Source organism: Panthera leo, chromosome A2 (genome assembly GCF_018350215.1).
Source record: "Panthera leo isolate Ple1 chromosome A2, P.leo_Ple1_pat1.1, whole genome shotgun sequence".
NCBI lineage: Eukaryota > Metazoa > Chordata > Mammalia > Carnivora > Felidae > Panthera > Panthera leo.
Genome location: NC_056680.1, coordinates 167,410,861 through 167,428,045, shown reverse-complemented (window position 1 = coordinate 167,428,045; position 17,185 = coordinate 167,410,861). Strand labels below are relative to the sequence as shown.

Here is a 17,185-nt window from a genome sequence, read left to right as displayed (position 1 = left end):
TGTAAATTGGACTTAGTCTCTCAGGAGGAACGGTGTACATTTGCCAGCATGCTGGTGCCTTTAAATGCCGAGTATGTTATTTTTATTACTTATTATTTATTTCGTGAATAGTCTGAAAATAGCAATAAATATACAATTAGAAATTTTAGAAGTATAAAATTTCCTAGGATTCAGGCTATATCATGAATTTTCCCACTGAGTAAATGAATTGTAATCATATTATAAGCAAGTTATTTGCCATATTAATTATGCCCATATGTAGGCAACTTTGATAGTGTTATATGCAATCCCCAACATGAAATATTGTTATTAGACCTTGAAGGAAAGGAGTACTCCCTGAAAAAAATCACCTCTTTTTTGTTATCAAGTATTGATGAGTAATATTATTTTATTCTCCTGCATGAAATTTTAATAGTCTTTTTAAAATGATTTTGGGACTGGATGCTTTTTATAGCTCATTTAAAAGCATGCTTTTATCATCATCAATACCCAGTGGACCTTGGTGTAGATAATTTAAAACTATACGTAAATAAAGACAGGCCTTGTTTGTCTTATTAATTGTTTTTCTCAGAAAATTGATTTTGTCTGTTCCTCCCATGGCTGTGGTCACATTGGACTTTCTTCAGCATGTGAACACAGCCTGCCATAGTCAGTGGGGCCTGATGGTGGACAGGGTTGTGAAGACTCGGCTTCTGACATATGTTTAAAGACTATGGGACTCAGGTGGGCGAGCACATCGCTTGGTTCATATGTTGTGTCACACCTGAGAACCCTGGCCCAGGGAGGTAATTTGACTAAGGCTTGCCACCATTCCTTCCAGCTTGCTACTGTGGTGGTGGCCTCCACAGGCCTGTGCCTCTCAACCGTTCACCGTCTCAGATCTATCTGCGGCGGCTGTGGGGCTCAGACATGAGGGTAGTGAGCAGTGAGAAGCAATCAGAGCAGCCGTTACTCAAGTAACAGTGGTGGGCCAGCCGGCCAGTTAATAACAAGAGTCTTCAAAGAAAAACTCAGTTATACCCCAGAAGGAGGATGGAGAGTTGAAACCCCTAAATTTAAAATGTCCCTGACGTTGTGGAGAGACGTCACTGTTGAGACTCAGATTCAGATAGTCTAAAAGATGTGGGTGGCTCAGTCAGTTGAGCGTCCGACTTCAGCTCAGGTCGTGATCTCACGGTTCATGAGTTTGAGCCCCACATCAGGCTCTGTGCTGACAGCTCAGAGCCCATTTCAACACTCTGTCCCCCCTCTCTGCCCCTCCCCTGCTTGCGTTCTCCCAAATACAAATACATATTAAAATATCATGTTGGAGGAGTATCTCAGAACACAGACTAGATACTGAAGAAGATGAGTCATGGGTAAAGACAGATGAGAAATAAGCCCAAGAAAAGCAGTAATTCAGCAAACAATAGAAGATTTCCCAGTGGAAGAAATGTGTAATTTTAAAAATTCTTTTTTTGTTTGTTTCACTAAATTCTGTGTGGAATAACACCTAAGTAAGTCTGAATAAAATTACTGAATTCCAGGGTAAAGAGAAAAACCTCAGAATTTCTCTAGATTTGTGCTGCCCCTGCACCGGCCACTTTGTTACTTGTGGAAATTGACAACATGAGATGTGGCGACTCTGAGCCGTGGCTCCGAAATGAGATACAAAGTAGGCCCTGGGTTCAGAAGATGGTGTGAAAAAAAAACATTGTAAAATATATCAGTGTGTGTGGCTTCAGAGTCAACGTGGGGCTTGAACCCACAACCCTGGGATCAAGAGTCGGATGCTTTGCTAACTGGGCCAGCCGGGCGCCCCCCTCCTTTGGGTATCTTGAGTTAAATAAAATATACTAAGATGAACTTTACCTTATTCTTTTGAGCTCTTTTAATGAGGCAACTAGAAAATTTAGTTATGTGCCTGTTTGTACTGATACTGGACGGGGCTGTTCTAGACCACGTGGTTGGTTAGTCTCCATGGAGAGTGGGACCCAGGCAGACGATAGCTGAACAATGAATCTGCTGAAATGTCACTGAGGCTAATGGTTGGTACTTGTGTCTGGGGCCCGCATACCCTCCGAGGGTAGTGCTTGGGACCCTCCAGGTTAGCAGGTGGCAAAGGAGGAAGGGAGCATACCTGTGTGAGGTCTGCCCGGTAAGGGCTCCCATGTGAAGTGGATCCTTGCAAGGCGTGGGGCAGTGTCTTGAGTGGGGTCAGCCCAAACCTGGCTCTGTTGGGTGGGGAGGAGTACATAAGGGAGGGCCTGAGGAAGTGAGGTGGGTCTAAGAGTGATTGGGTCTAAGTGTCATTGTAAGAGCAAGTCTTGGGGTAAATCGTTTTCATTTATCTTGTGCTTTTGTGGAAGGAAACAAAGCCCATGATTGTGAAAGGCACTTGACATGTTTATGAGTCTGCTGTGGATCCGAGTAGTGGTTTAGATGCTCACAAATGAGAGTACTTCTGAGTACATGAGAGTTCACCTATGGAAAACTTGGCCTGGTGAGCACATTTTATTGGGCTCTGAACTGCTGCTGGCTGTGGGAGCAGTGATGACGGCTCTAAGTGCTGATTCCTCGTGATGGGGATTCGTGCTCCATTTTACGTGAGAAGCAAGTAGCGGAAGTTACTGATTTATTTCACTCTCTCTGAGCATATATTCAGTTGCCAACCATTTCTAGTTTTATTTTGTAAAAGTGTATGTTTGGGTATTTTGGTCATTGATTTGTTATTAATTATCTTTCTTTGCGTTTCAGGTTTCTCTATGAATCGTCATCGAGGACTTTGGGAGCACTTCTGAATTCATAACCAACCTAACGTCTTTGGTCGGGTGAGAACAGAGGAAAAGGACTTCGTGAAAATGAACTGAATGTGTATTTTCCTAGTGTTTCTAATGTTGATAATCTGTGTCATAGGAGTGGGACTTACTTGGGGAGTTAGAAGTAGGAAATTCAAAGGTGGTTAGGTTTTTGCCTGGTGCCTGCATGAATAATATATTTAACGTAAAGGACTCTAGGTATTAGTGGTGTGGAAACCCGTGGCGCAAAGGGGGAAAAAACACTTTTCTAGCAAACTTGGTTGTTTTAAAAATGACTTTTATATATATAATATTGCTTGAGACTATGACTAATAAAAGCAATGACAACATCTGTTTGTGTACTTTATTTAAAAATCTTAGTATGTGTCTTCCCCTTTAGAGACAAGGGTTGAATTGTGCCAAGAGTAGAAGGTGCTAAGAAGAGGGTGCCAGGTTCAGGGGGAGGAGCCATGGGGGGTCCTGTAGAAGCCTCCTTTCCTCGTCTTGATGCTGCTTTGCTGGATGTCAAGACAGGCCGCTGGCTCTAAATATGAGTGACAGAGAACCGAGTCCTTCGGTCTGAAGGTGAATCACTGGTATCTTTTCTTTCTGAGAGCTGACGTGGTGTCAGCAGAGGGCCAGGTCTGTGTCCATCTCCCTGTTAGCCACAATTTCTGCATTGTGACAAATGCAACGGGAGACCGTCTTCATTTGCTTACTTGTGTCCTCTGCCCCAGCTAAAAGGTAAAGAGCAAGTTCACTGCCTGTCTCTTGAAGAAGATCCAGAAACAGACTGTTAACCACAGTTATGAGCGGTCAGGGTAAGGGTTTTTTGAGGGATAATTGAGAAAGGGGAGTTAGGGGTGCTTATTTTAGCTAATTTTGAACATAAGACTTTCTAGACATCTTTGCCAACTAAGACATATTCTGTATTGGTGAATGTAATTTTTTTTTTTCTTTCTTGCCCTTGCCTGTGTTTGTTTTAGTATTAAGAAATGAGCCGAGGGGCGCCTGGCTGGCTCAGTTGGTGGAGCATGTGACTCTTGATCTCAGAGTTGAGTTTGGGCCCCACACTGGGGGAGATTACTTAAAAATCCTTTAAAAAAATGAATTGAAGAATGTTCTGTCTTTCTATATTCCTGGAAGAGTTTGTGTAAGATTAGAAGTAATTCCTTGGATTTGTTGTTAACACTCAACTCAATCTGTCTGAGCTGAGTGTTTTCTTTGTGGGAAGAGGTTAATTAGTTTTTTTTTTTTTTTTTTTTTTTTTTTTTTTTTTTTTTAAATTTTTTTTTCAACGTTTTTTATTTATTTTTGGGACAGAGAGAGACAGAGCATGAACGGGGGAGGGGCAGAGAGAGAGGGAGACACAGAATCGGAAACAGGCTCCAGGCTCCGAGCCATCAGCCCAGAGCCTGACGCGGGGCTCGAACTCACGGACCGCGAGATCGTGACCTGGCTGAAGTCGGACGCTTAACCGACTGCGCCACCCAGGCGCCCCAGTTTTTTAAATTTATACATGAGTTTTCAGAATAGTCAGGTTTTTCTCTTTTATCTCGTGTCAGTCTTGATGGGAAAAATAATCCAATTTGTGAAAAAACATAATTCAGTTTTTATTGGGCCAAAATAGTTCGTAAAATCCTCCTCTGGGCATACACCCTGGAGAAGTTCCTGTGCACAAGCACGAGGACCCTCGGAGCTCCAGTGTCTGCAGCAGCCGGGTGGAAATAGCGCCGACTCCCTTCTGGGGGTGGGGCAGCCGTTGCTCCTGCTCCATGGGGATGGCGGGACACGGCGGACGGCACCTCAGGGAGCGTGATGTCGAGGAAAAGAGCAAGTCATAGAAAAACAGTGTGATTTCCTTCTGGAAAGTTTAAAAACATGTAAAACTGAACACTCTATTGCCTATGTTCACACAACATCTCAATATACTATTATTAATATGTATTGATAATATATCAATAAGCAAGGGAAGATAACAAAATTCAGAACACAGTATGGCAGGGAAAGTTGGGAGGGTGTGTGAGATACTTCAGAGGTTACAGTAGAAATAAACTGGAAGCAGGTATTTGCGTGCTCATTTTACTGTTCATAACCTTATACATGTTATATTCTTTTGTATTCAATATTTAACGAAAATTTAATCAGCTGTGAGGAAGAGAGAGCATACACATCTTTGTCAAAGGATGTGTTTTCAACTTGGGAGCACTCAGACACGGATCTCTCCAGCTGTGAACACTCCACTAGGCCAGCTCCCAGGTGCGTGGAAGAAGTGATGGCCCCACGGAGTGAAGATGCCAGAACCACTGTGCAAACCGTGGAAGGAGGCTCAGAGAGGTGCATGTGCTGGTGCGGGCTCTACACAGGTCCACAAAACCCACTGCAGGGCTACGTTCCATGGGAGGACACTGCTCACTGAAGCCAGATGTCTACCCTGGGGACAGGCTGATGGTGAGACAGGCCGTTATGGAACTAAGCTCTTTGACAGCCATGAGATTACAGGGCCCTGACCAAGACAACCAGCTGGCGGGAAGTGAACGTCAGACGGGTGGAGGCAATAATCGAAAAGAAGACAAGGCCAGAGGTCATGTCCCAGCCCAGGAGAGTCAGAGAGGGCTCTGGAATGCAGCGTCCCACAGTAGATGGGCAGTAAGGAGTCTGGTCAGTCTCTACCACCCAAGGAAGTCAAGTGGCCCCAGTGAGAATTCTCATTCTTTTGTCCGGGTTCCAGACCTGAGCTGTGAGTTACCAAGAGGCCAGGTACCCCAAAAGAAGGAAGTGTATGTAATTCTGTCCCCAAAGGGGCCTATGACCAGAGATCCTGGGGCTCTGGGAAAAGGTGATCCCCGAACATTGTAAAGACCCTGGGTGTGAGCTGACACGGTTGCGGGACGGCCCTGGGTTCCAGGTAATAAATGGAGACTGGCCTGCTGGCCTATGAGGACATGGTTGTGCAGAGGGCCACATGGAGGCCTCAGAAACAGCCCCGCCCTCCTGAGCCAGCAAGTGAAGCATGACATCACATCCAACAGGAGTGATGGAAACAGGTGCCACAGGGAAGAGCTGAGGAAAATAGGTGGGCGGAGCCATCTCCTTGCCTTCAGCTCATGGCTTGGCTCCCACAAAGCCAAATAGAGCCCGGAGGACGAGGTGGATGCTGCCACCCCAGGTGTTAGCAGCCGTGACATCTCTGCTCACGCAGGCCAACCTGGCCCCGGACTTGGAGTGGATGGTTTCTGAATGGGCAAACATCTTTTCCATCCTTGGAAAAGAATATTCGGGACATTTGGCATTCATATGAAATGAACAAAAATATATATAGTTTTTCCCCAAAGTCCTGTTAATCTTCTCATCTTCTGTCACAGTTCCGAAGAAATCCTGCTATCTGGACACCTTGCTGGAGGCCACCAGCTGGGGCATCATGCTGAATCAGGCCGTGTGAGCAAGAAGTGGCTGGGCATGGGGGTTTTGAAGTGTGCTGCGGATTGAGAGGTAAGCCTGGGTGGTCACTGTTGTTCATACACATTGGTCTGGATTCCTCATGGCCAGTGAATGGCCTGAGCTAGTGTCCTGGGTGGTCAGCCTGGTCAGTAGTATAGGCAAAACACGCAGGAAGGTTCCACAGCACAAGCCTCACAAAAGCGCCCTCCAGGGATGAGGCACCAAACAGCGGAGACATGGTGTGACCAAGTTGGTCATGGTTGGTGCCACCGCATCATCAGCCACACAGTGCTAGCTTGGTGGCATGAAACCCGCCACAGGGCAGGGGTGGGGGCTCCACGTGGGCCCAACACTAAGGGCTCCCACTTCCTGAGGCCTGTCTAGTGCCGCCACCACCCAGCGGGCCCCTGCCCACCTTAGAAACAAGGCCCTTGTTACGGGACTGTCTCTAGCAGACTAGTCAGCCCTTTGCTAACTGCAGAGCTGTGAAGAAGGGTGACTCTTTAAAAACTGTCCTAGCACAAAACATTTAAACTATAAGTTGTTTCTAAGGTGAGAACTATTTCTCGAGGTAACCCTCAGAATCGAATAATAAGAAAACGAGGAGGAAGGCTACACCACCTTGTTTAGTTTGAAAATATTCCGTGTAAAATGCAGTGCCCCTTTGGGACCACTGATGGCTAACTGGTGGTTTGTTCTTTGCATGAGAACTGAGAACTGGGGGCAGGGCACACGGCATTGGCTTTGGACAACGGGTCACGCTAAGTGTCAGTCGAAGGCCTGACAGAACGAAGGCCTCTCGTTCCCTGTGCTCCTGGAGCAGAGAGCGGCCGTGCATGGCGGGCTAGGGTTCAGCCTGCCTGGTCCCACGTGGAGCACGTCCTGTACACGTGTCCAGGAGCACATGCTTCCTGAGGTCTCTGTGGCTGCCTCTCACAGGCCCAGGTTCTCATGGATGTTCTGGCATCTTTTATAGCTAACTTGTGACTGAACCACGCTTCTTTCTAAAATAAAGGATATTTCCGAAGGATTGATTTCAGCAGAGATGTCTTAATTCTGCTGCTAATGTGTTGTAATAGGTGGCTTTTCTGTCATGTTGCAGCCTTTTTTTGGTATTTTTTCTAGGAAGGGAAATTTCCTGATTTACATTTCTCTAGATTCCTGGCACCAGCATCTGACAGGGAGTCCTGTGTCCCTTGGGGACATCTCTTCAGCCTCTGTCACTCATGGCACATGAAGCTCCTTCCACGGGTGACACAGCAAATGTAACAAATGTATTTGAGAAGCACACGCAGAACGGTTTCAAAAGGGTTCTGAATCTCCTGCCTCCCAGACGGACAGACAGACAGACGGGCGTGGCAAGGACAGGCGTACGAAAGAAAACATGAGTCAGGCTTCCAATTCTTGCCCGTAAATCAACTCTCACGATAGAACGGACTCAACACCACGGCCTCTCCAGGTTCAGCTGAGGCAGTGTTTAGCCCAGCTCCACGGTCGTCCCGTGAGTATCACACCTCACGGCGCGTGCTGGCCCTGTCTGCACAGCAGCCCACGCTGATCACCCCCAAGTGGACTTAACACTGAGTGGTAGCTCTTGCTCTCCTTGTGGAAGAAAATGAGTTTTATGGATGATAGTTTCCACTCAAATGCACATTCTCCCGTCTTGCCAAAAGCCCATGTTGATAAGTCTCTAGGGTAGATCATTTTACGAGATTTTTCTGAGATAAACATGGCATGTGGGGTGCGTGCTCACTGAGGGACCCTGTGGTAGTCTGGGTAATGGCCCCCCAAAATATTTGTTACAGGTGCACCTGGCTGGCTCAGTTGGTGGGGCATGCACTCTTGATCTTGGGGCCATGAGTTTGAGCCCCACGATGAGTATAGAGATTACTTAAATAAATATATATGTTTATATATCTGTATATTACTTAAATGTATTTGTTATAATCCCTGGAATCTGTCAATATTACCTTATGTGGAAAAATAGATTTTGCAGATGTGATGAAGTTTAGGATCTTGAGTTGGGGGATATTACCCTGCTTTATCCGGTGGACCCTGGTGCCATCACAAGTGTCCTTATCAGGGAGCCGGGGGCTGATTGGTCACACGCACAGAAGGCAGATTTGACCACAGAGGTGGAGACTGGAGGGATGTGGCTGGGAGCCTTGAACTGCAGGCAGCTGCCAGAAGCTGGAGAAGGCACGCACGAATCCTCCCACTCAGGCTTCAGAGAGAGTGTGACCCCACAAAGCCTTTGTTTATGCCAGTGAGGCCGTGGACTGCTGGCCTCCAGAACTGAGAGAATGAGTTTGTGTTGTGTGAAACCCCAAAGTTTGTGGTCATTCCCGTTGCAGCAGCCACAGCAAGCATACTGACCCCATCTTCCACCAAGACTCATGCAAGTGTAGGAAACTCAGATGTTGGGCAACTTCCCTCGAAAAGCTCACACTTCCATTCTGGAGCACCTGCCCACAAGTGCTTTTCCGCTCAGTACACATGGGATACAGCAGAGCCTCCCGGCCAACAACATAACACAACCCAACACAACACAACCATTCCCAGCAGGGAGACCCTCCTGGAGTGAGTTTCTGATCCTCCTGTAGGGCTGCCTGGGTGTAGTCCGTGATCTGCAGTCCCAGTGGTACTCATGTCATTAAATAGCACAGCTGTGTTCAGTAGTGGGTGACAGGATGGGACCGTGAAATGAGCTGAAATGCATAACATGTACACCACAGAGACGGGAAAGGAACACGAGGGGAAATGGCCTGGGGCCAGTGCTGGTTGGTGGCTGGAGCTCTGTGACTCCCCCTTCTTGCCTCCCATTCCACATCCCCCTGGACATTTGGTGGAGGTCTTCTGCTGAGGTAACCCACGCGTTCATTTCAAGCCAAGATAATTTTCTCAAGAAGCAAGCCAAGATAATTTTCTCAAGAAGAAAATGCCGCAAAGTGCCTGCTCATGCTTCAAAATCCAGGAGCTCACCCTGTGTTAACACTTTTCTACAGGAGAGTACAGGCCCCATCTGTATGGAAACTTTGGCCCTGCTTTATGACAAATGGCAAAGCAGCTTGCCCTGTAGTTGGAAAAGCTTTTGATTTGGGGCCTCACAAAATTGGCAGCTTGCAGGTCTATCCAGGAAATGGAAGAATGCACACCTCCCAATCCTGAGAGTTCCCGAAGACCACTCTTCTTTTTATTTTATTTTATTTTATTTATTTTTGTATGTTTGTTTATTTTGAGAGAGACTGTACACAGGGCAGGGCAGAGCTGGGGGGTGGGGGGAGAGAATCCCAAGCAGCCTCGCGTTGTTAGTGCAGAGGCCGAGGTGGGGTTCCGTCTCCCCAACCGTGAGATCATGACCTGAGCCGAAGTCAGTAGTCAGACACTCAACCGACTGAGCCAACCAGGCGCCCGGGACTACTCTTCCTTCTTGGCAGTGGTGCTGCGCCAGGTCCCACATGTCCCCAGAACTTCCGTGCCATACGCAGGGCCCTCCCAATTCAGGGTCATGCTTGCCCCCTTCCTTGGTTGGTCCTGTAGTGAGCTCTGGCTATAGCAGAACTCGGGAGTGACAGCTGCCGAGTTCAGTCCCAGGCCTGGTATCTTCTTACATTTTTGCCATGGTCGTGACTTCTCCAAGACGCTTCTGCCTTCTTATGCAGGCCATGCTACGGTAAAGGCCATGTGATGGAAGTCAGTACCCGGCATTGTTCAAATCTTTGACAGGAGTACAGATCTCTGAAGTTCCAGAGAAATTCCTATTTTTAAAAAAACTGAATAACTTGGGGCACCTGGGTAGCTCAGTCGGTTAAGCATCCGACTCTTGGTTTCAGCTCAGGTCATGATTTCAAGGTTTGTGAGATTGAGCCCCGAATCGGGCTGTGTGCTGACAGTGCGGAGCCTGCTTGGGATTCTCTCTCTTGCGCTCTGCCCCTCCCCGGCTTGTGTGTGTGCTCAAAAATAAACATTTAAAAACAAAACTTAATATCTTACATGTAATAAAACTCACTGATCTTAAGTTTATAGTTTGATGAGTTTTAAAAAGTATATTTAACCAAATAGCCCATAATACCCCAATCAAGATTAGAACATTTCCATCACCCTAGAAAGTTCTCTCCTGCCCTCACTCTTGTAGGAAGTAGCCGACTGTTCAGATTTCCGTCACCAGGGGGGTGTGTTGCTGGTTTATAAACTTCATGAAATGAAATCACACAGGTACTCTTCTGTGTCTGGCTTCTTCCATTTTTTTTTTGTTTGTTTTTTTAGCATTTATTTATTGTTGAGAGACAGAGTATGAGCAGGGAAGGGGCAGAGAGAGGGAGATACAGAATCCAAAGCAGGCTCCAGGCTCTGAGCTGTCAGCACTGAGCCTGACGTGGGGCTTGAACCCATGAACCGCGAGATCATGACCTGAGGGGAAGTCAGATGCTTAACTGACTGAGCCACCCTGGTGCCCTTGTAGTTCATTCCTTATTGTTGAGTGGTATTCAGTTTTATTAATATACCAGCTTACTCATCCATAGTATTGGTTTGAATTTAATATCTTTGTAGGGACGGGGAGCTTAAAGACTTTCTCGTTTCTTCCATACTTCATTCCATGGTCAGGGACTAATCTATACCTCACATTACTGAGGCTGACATCCTAGGGTACACTCAGACACCAGGGGAAAGGCATGAGGTGTGTTTGGGGGCCCATGGTGACAGACCATAGTGACATTCTGGCTTGCAAAGGGTGAGCATTAGCCCACAGTCACTGCTCTGCTGTCCCTGAGAAGTGTTAGCATCTGCCTTTCTCAGGCCTGTGACTGGAGAATGGCTACAGTTCTCTGGGAGAAGGAAGGAAAGTGGCAAGAACACATGCTGGTGATATCTGCATCCTTCCTGAAGCCCCAGGCTCTGTGTATCTGGTGATTCATTAGGATTGGGAGAGAGGCCTTGATGTCATTGTGAAGTTCCAAGTTTGCTAGACCCAGAGTTATTTTGCTTAAATAAGCCAAGTATTTTAGAAGCTGCTTGTCTAGTTTGGTCCTAGAATTACCAGGATCAGTTAGTAACCACAAGGGCTGTGAGGGAGTTTGAGGTTTTCTCAGACCTTCTCTGTGGCTAAATAAGGCTGATCCACACTTGTGTTCTCTTGAGAAGGAATTCCCTTTTTTTGTTTTTTAAGTTTATTTATTTATTTTGAGAGAGAGAGTGAGGGAGGGGCAGAGAGAGAGGGAGAAACAGAGAATCCCAAGCAGGCTCCACACTGTCAATGCAGAGCCTGACACAGGACTTGAACCCACGAACCCTGAGATCATGACCTGAGCTGACACCAAGAGTCGGATGCTTAACTGACTGAGCCATCCAGGCGCCCTGAGAAGGAATTCTTAAATGTCCTGCGGAAATGGGCCAGCCGCTGACAGCCTCCCTTTTGCTTTCTCTGGGAAAGTGCTGAATTTCTCAAGTTTGTGTGGTTTCTCCTGGTCTCAAAGTCTGGCTGGCTTTTCTGGGGTGCCTGGGTGGCTTAGTCGGTTAAGCATGTGACTTCGACTCAGGTCATGATCTCACAGTTTGTGGGTTTGGGCCCTGCGTGGGGCTCTGTGCTGACAGCTTGGAGCCTGGAGCCTGCTTCAGATTCTGTGTCTCCTCTCTCTCTGCCCCATCCTGCTCCCGCTTGCTCTCTCAAAAATAAATAAACATTAAAAAAAAAAAAAAAACACAAAAAAAACCCCAAAAAAGTCTGGCTAGCTTTTCTGCACAGGCTCACCAACCATCTGCAGAAGCTTGCTTCTGTGGGGGCGCGCACAAGGAGCTGGTCATGGGGTTGGGAGGTGTGTGGGTGATGAATGGGGCAATAGGGGCACCTGTGGGTCATCTGGGGGGAATCAACAGGCAAGGTGACCCCAATGGCTCATTGGCAGGCCTTCAGGTACCCCTACCTCCTACACAGCTGGGGAAGCCGGATGCTCACTCACATGCTTGCACTGCCCGCCTCTACCCCATAGGAGAAGGGAGGGATCAAGAAGGACTCTTGACCCTGTGCTGTGCTGCCTTGGGGGTGGGGTGACATGAAACGGTCTTCCCCTTTACAGTGCACCCAGTCTTGAATTATCATCCTCATCATCATCCTCCTCCTCCTCATCATCAGTAGTAGTAGTAGCACGTGCTCCAACAAAATCCTCCATTAGACTCCATTAGACTCCTGGACTTCCGCAGAGGCTGTCTTTTCTGTGGGCGATTTTCAAAATCTGTTTTCTTTTGAGGTAAGACGCTAGAAAACTCTGTTGCTGTATTGATGATGTCCTACCCCTCCCCCCGTTTTTTTTGAAGGTTTTTAATTTTAATTCCAGTACAGTTAACATACAGTGTTATATTAGTTTTGAGTGTACAATATAGTGATTCAACAATTCTATATATTACACAGTGCTCATCAGTAAAAATGCACTCCTTAATATCCATCACCTGTTTCCCCACCCACCTCTGGTAACCATCAGTGTGTTCTCTGTAGTTAAGAGTTTGTTTCTTGGTTTGTCTCTTTATTTTTTTTCCTTTGCTCATTTGTTTTGTTTAATTCCACATTTGAGTGAAATCGGATGGTATTGGTCATTCTCTAACTGACATTTCACATAGCATTACACTCTCTAGTTCCATCCATGTTGTTGCAAATGGCAAGATATAATTTTTAATGGCTGAGTAATATTCCATTGTATATATACCACTTCTTTATCCATTCATTAGTTGATGGACACTTGGGCTGCTTCCATAATTTGGCTACTGTAAATAATGCTGCAATAAACAAGGGTGTATGTATCCCTTTTAATGGGTGTGTTTGTGTTCTTTGGGTAACTACCCAGTAGTGAAATTACTGGATGGTAGGTAGTTCTATTTTTAATTTTTTGAGTAACCTCCATACTGTTCCTCAGTGGTTGCACCAGTTTGCGTTTGCACCAACGGTGCATGAAGATTCATTTTTCTCCACATCCTTGTCAACACTTATTTCTTGTGTGTTTTATTTTAGCCATTCTGCCAGGTGTGAGGTGATATCTCATTGTGGTTTTGACTTGCATTTCCCTGATGGTGAGTCATGTTGAGCATGTTTCCATGTGTCTGTTGGCCATCTGGATGTCTTCTTTGGAAAAATGTCTGTTCCTGTCTATCTTCTGTCCATTTTTAAATTGGGTTATTTGTTTTTTGGGTGTTGAGTTGTATCAGTTCTTTTTACATTTTGGATAGTAGCCCTTTATTAGATATGTCATTTGCAAATATCTTCTCCCATTCTGTACATTGTCTTTTAGTTTTTTGATTGTTTCCTTTGCTGTGCAGAAGCTTTTCTATTTTGATGTAGTCCCAATAGTTTATTTTTGCTTTTGTTTCCCTTGTCTCAGGAGACATATTAGAAAAGTGTTGCTACAGCCAATGTCAGAAATTACTGCCTGTGCTCTCTTCAAGGATTTTATGGTTTCAGGTCCCACATTTAGGTCTTTAATCCATTTTGAGTTTATTTTTGTAGATGGTGAAAGAAAGTAGTCCAGTTTCACGGTTTTGCATGTAGCTCTCCGGTTTTCCCAATAGTATTTGTTGAAGAGACTCCCTTTTTCCCATTGGATGTTCTTTCCTGCTTTGTTGAAGATTAATTGACCTGATAATTGTGCGCTTATTTCTGGGTTTTCTATTCTGATCCATTCATCTATGTGCCTATTTTAGTGTGAGCACCATACTGTTTTGATCAATACAGCTTTGTGATATAACTTGAAGTCTGGGATTGTGATGCCTCCAGCTTTGCTTTGCTTTTTCAAAGTTGCTCTGGCTATTCGGGGTCTTATGTGGTTCCATATCTTAGGATTGCTCTAGTTTTGTGGAAAACGCCGTTGGTATTTCAATAGGGATTAAATGTGTAGATTGCTTTGGGTAGTATAGACATTTTAACAATATTTGTTCTTCCAGCCCGTGAGCATGGAATGTCTTTCCGTTTCTTTGGGTTGTCTTCAATTTCTTTCATCAGTGTTTTAAAGTTTTCAGATATGGATCTTTCATCTCTTTGGTTAAGTTTATTCCTGGGTATTTTATTTTTTTGGTGCAATTGCAAATGGGATTGTTTTCTTAGTTTCTTTTTCTGTTGTTTCATTATTAGTGTAAATAAATACAACAGATCTCCATGTATTGATTTTACTGAACTCATTTATCAGTTCTAGTAGTGTTTTGGTGCAGTCTTCCAGGTTTTCTATATAGAGCATCATGTCATCTGCAAATAGTGCAGGTTTTACTTCTTCCTTATCAATTTGGATGCCTTTTATTTCTTTTTGTTGTTGATAGCTGTGGCAGTAGTATGCAGTATATATGTTGAATAAAAGTGGTGAGAGTGGCCATCCTTGTCTTGTTCCTGACCTTAGGGGAAAAGCTCTCAGTTTTTCCCCATTGAGGATGGTGTTAGTGGGGTTTTTCATATATGGCCTTTATTATGTTGACCTTTGTTGAGGGTTTTTATCATGAATGAATGTTGTACTTTGTCAAATGCTTTTTCTGCATCTATTTAAATGATTATATCATTTTTATCCTTTCTCTTATCGAGGTGATGTATCACATTGATTAATTTGTGAATATTGAACCACCCATGTGTCCCAGGAATAAATCCCTCTTGATTGTGGTGAATGATTTTTTTATATATATTGCTGGATTTGGTCTGCCAGTATTTTGTTGAGGATTTTTGCATCTATGTTCATCAGAGCTATTGGCTTGTAGTTTTCCTTTTTTGTGGTGTCTTTATCTGGTTTTGGTATTAGGGTAGTGCTGATCTCAGAGAATGAATTTGGAAGTTTTCCTTCCTCTTCTGTTTTTTGGAGTAGTTTGAGAAGAATAGGTATTAACTCTTCTTTAAATGTTTGGTAGAATTCGCCTATGAAGCCATCTGACCCTGGACTTTTGTTTGTTGGGAGTTTTTTGATTACTTATTCAATTTCGTTGCTGGTTATCAGTCTGTTCACATTTTCTATTTCTTCCTGCTTCAGTTTTGGTAGGTTATATGTTTCTAGGAATTTGTATATTTCTTCTAGGTTGTCCAATTTGTTGGCATATAATTTTTCATAATAATCTATTACAAGCATTTGTATTTCTGTGGTGTTGGTTGTTATTTCTCCTTTTCCATTTGTGATTTTTATTTGAATTCTCTCTCCCTCCCTCTTTCTCTTTCATCTGGCTAGAGGGTTATTAATTTTGTTGGTCTTATCACAGAACCAGTTACTGGTTTTGTTGATCTGTTCTATTTGTTTTTTAGCTTATTTTTATTTTTTATTATACTGGGAGAGAGAACATGTGTGATCAGGGGAGGGGCTAAGGGAGAAAGAGAGAGAATCCTGATGCAGGGCTTGATCCTGTAACCCTGGAATCATGACCCAAGCCAAAATTAAGGGTCAGATGCTCAAATAACTGAGCCACCCAAGCACCCCTGTTTTTTAGTTTCTACTAGGTTTATTCTCTAATCTTTATTATTTCCTTCCTTCTGCTGATTTTGGGTTGTTTCTTTTTTTTTTTTCTTTTTTCTTTTTCTAGTTCCTTTAAGTGTAAGTTTATGTTGTTTATATGAGATTTTTCTTGCTTCTTGAGGTAGGCCTGTATTGCTATAAACTTCCTCCCTCTTAGAACCCTTTTTGCTGCATCCCAAAGATTTTAGACCATTTTGTTTTCATTTTCATTTGTTTCCATGTAATTTTTCATTTCTTTGATTTCTTGGTTGACCCATTCATTGTTGAGTAGATGTTATTTAACCTCCATATATTTTGTTCTTTCCAGATTTTTTCCTGTGGCTGATTTCTACTTTCATAGTGTTGTGGTCAGAAAAGATGCATGGTACGACTTTGGTCTTTTTAAATTCATTGACACTGGTTTTATGATCTATTCTGGAGAATGTTCCATGTGCACTTGAAAAAAAATGTGTATTCTGCTGTTTTAGATGGAATGTTCTGACTGTATCTGTTAAGCCCATCTTCTCCTGTACTTTAATTATCCACATTTGATTATTGTTATCTGGATCTATTATTTTACTAGGAATTGCAAAATGGTGATTTTCTAACTGTCACTCTTTTGTTTTGGTCACCTGGACTTTTTCTGCAAAGAAGAACTTTCCTTCAAAAATCATCCTGAAATGTTATTCATGCAGAAAAGTCAGGATAAATGCTTTGATTCTTTATTTTCCAGTTTTTAGAAGAATGAATTCATGCCCTAGCAACTATTGAAGACTACTAATATTCTCTTAGTTTTATTATGAACAGTATACATTTTTATAAGTCTGGTGAATTTTAATCCATTGCACTCATTTTGTTAATGCTCAGATTTCCCTGTCTTTGGGAGCCTTTGTGGGAGCCGTTTTCGAGTTTATTCATGTGGCCCTTTGACAAGACCCTTGTCTCATCTACAAGTTTCTACACTAGGAGCATCTCAGTTCTGGAGTTCTGTGATAAACCCTTTGGGACATTGTGTGTGGCTTTGAGATTAAATCTGGCTTCACATTTTGGTGTAGCCTCTGTGAGGCTGGGGCAGGTTATGAAAACTCTCAGAGTATCACTTTATTTCTAAAATCTGGATAATAACACTCATCTCACATTAGTGAGGTATCAGATAGATATGAAGCACCTCTGAATATTTCCCTTTTCCTTATTTCAGAGAATATTTCTCGACATTCCTCTTATGCACACAGCATTTTGCTGAGTAGGTGGTAGCTGTGTAATGAAGCTTACCCACTGATAGTTTACACACGGTGAGGGCACTAAGGTGGTACTCGGGGGAGGCATCATTAATATCTTAAAGTGTTGTATGAGTGCATGGCGTTCAAATTGGGATTTCCTCTCTATCCCATCCTCACAGCTACTCGGTTTTCAGAAGTTGCCTGTTGGGAATTAGAGTCCAAATCAGATGTCAGGCCGTGTTGGTTTGGATCTGCCAATAAAAATCATCTGAATTCTGATTTGGAACTAATCTACCGTCCCATGTGG

General features: G+C 44.1%; 1 protein-coding gene across 14 annotated transcripts in view; it reads left to right on the top strand.

Annotated features, from left to right (window-relative positions):
- The window catches only part of NCAPG2 (non-SMC condensin II complex subunit G2), a 74,110-nt gene extending 61,647 nt beyond the window's left edge, over positions 1–12,463 (top strand). For 8 of the 14 annotated variants that reach the window (XM_042927251.1, XM_042927253.1, XM_042927250.1 and 5 more), the window contains one exon: positions 2,737–3,127. In XM_042927251.1, the coding sequence (XP_042783185.1) occupies positions 2,737–2,788 (52 nt within the window). In that variant the 3' untranslated portion in view covers positions 2,789–3,127. Of the gene's footprint in view, positions 1–2,736; positions 3,128–3,514; positions 3,540–3,763; positions 3,784–4,925; positions 5,229–6,142; positions 6,270–7,343; positions 8,023–12,292 lie in introns of those variants that run through there. The other 6 variants (XR_006199445.1, XR_006199444.1, XR_006199446.1 and 3 more) reach the window with 6 other exon arrangements.
- Positions 12,464–17,185: the final 4,722 nt, after the last annotated feature.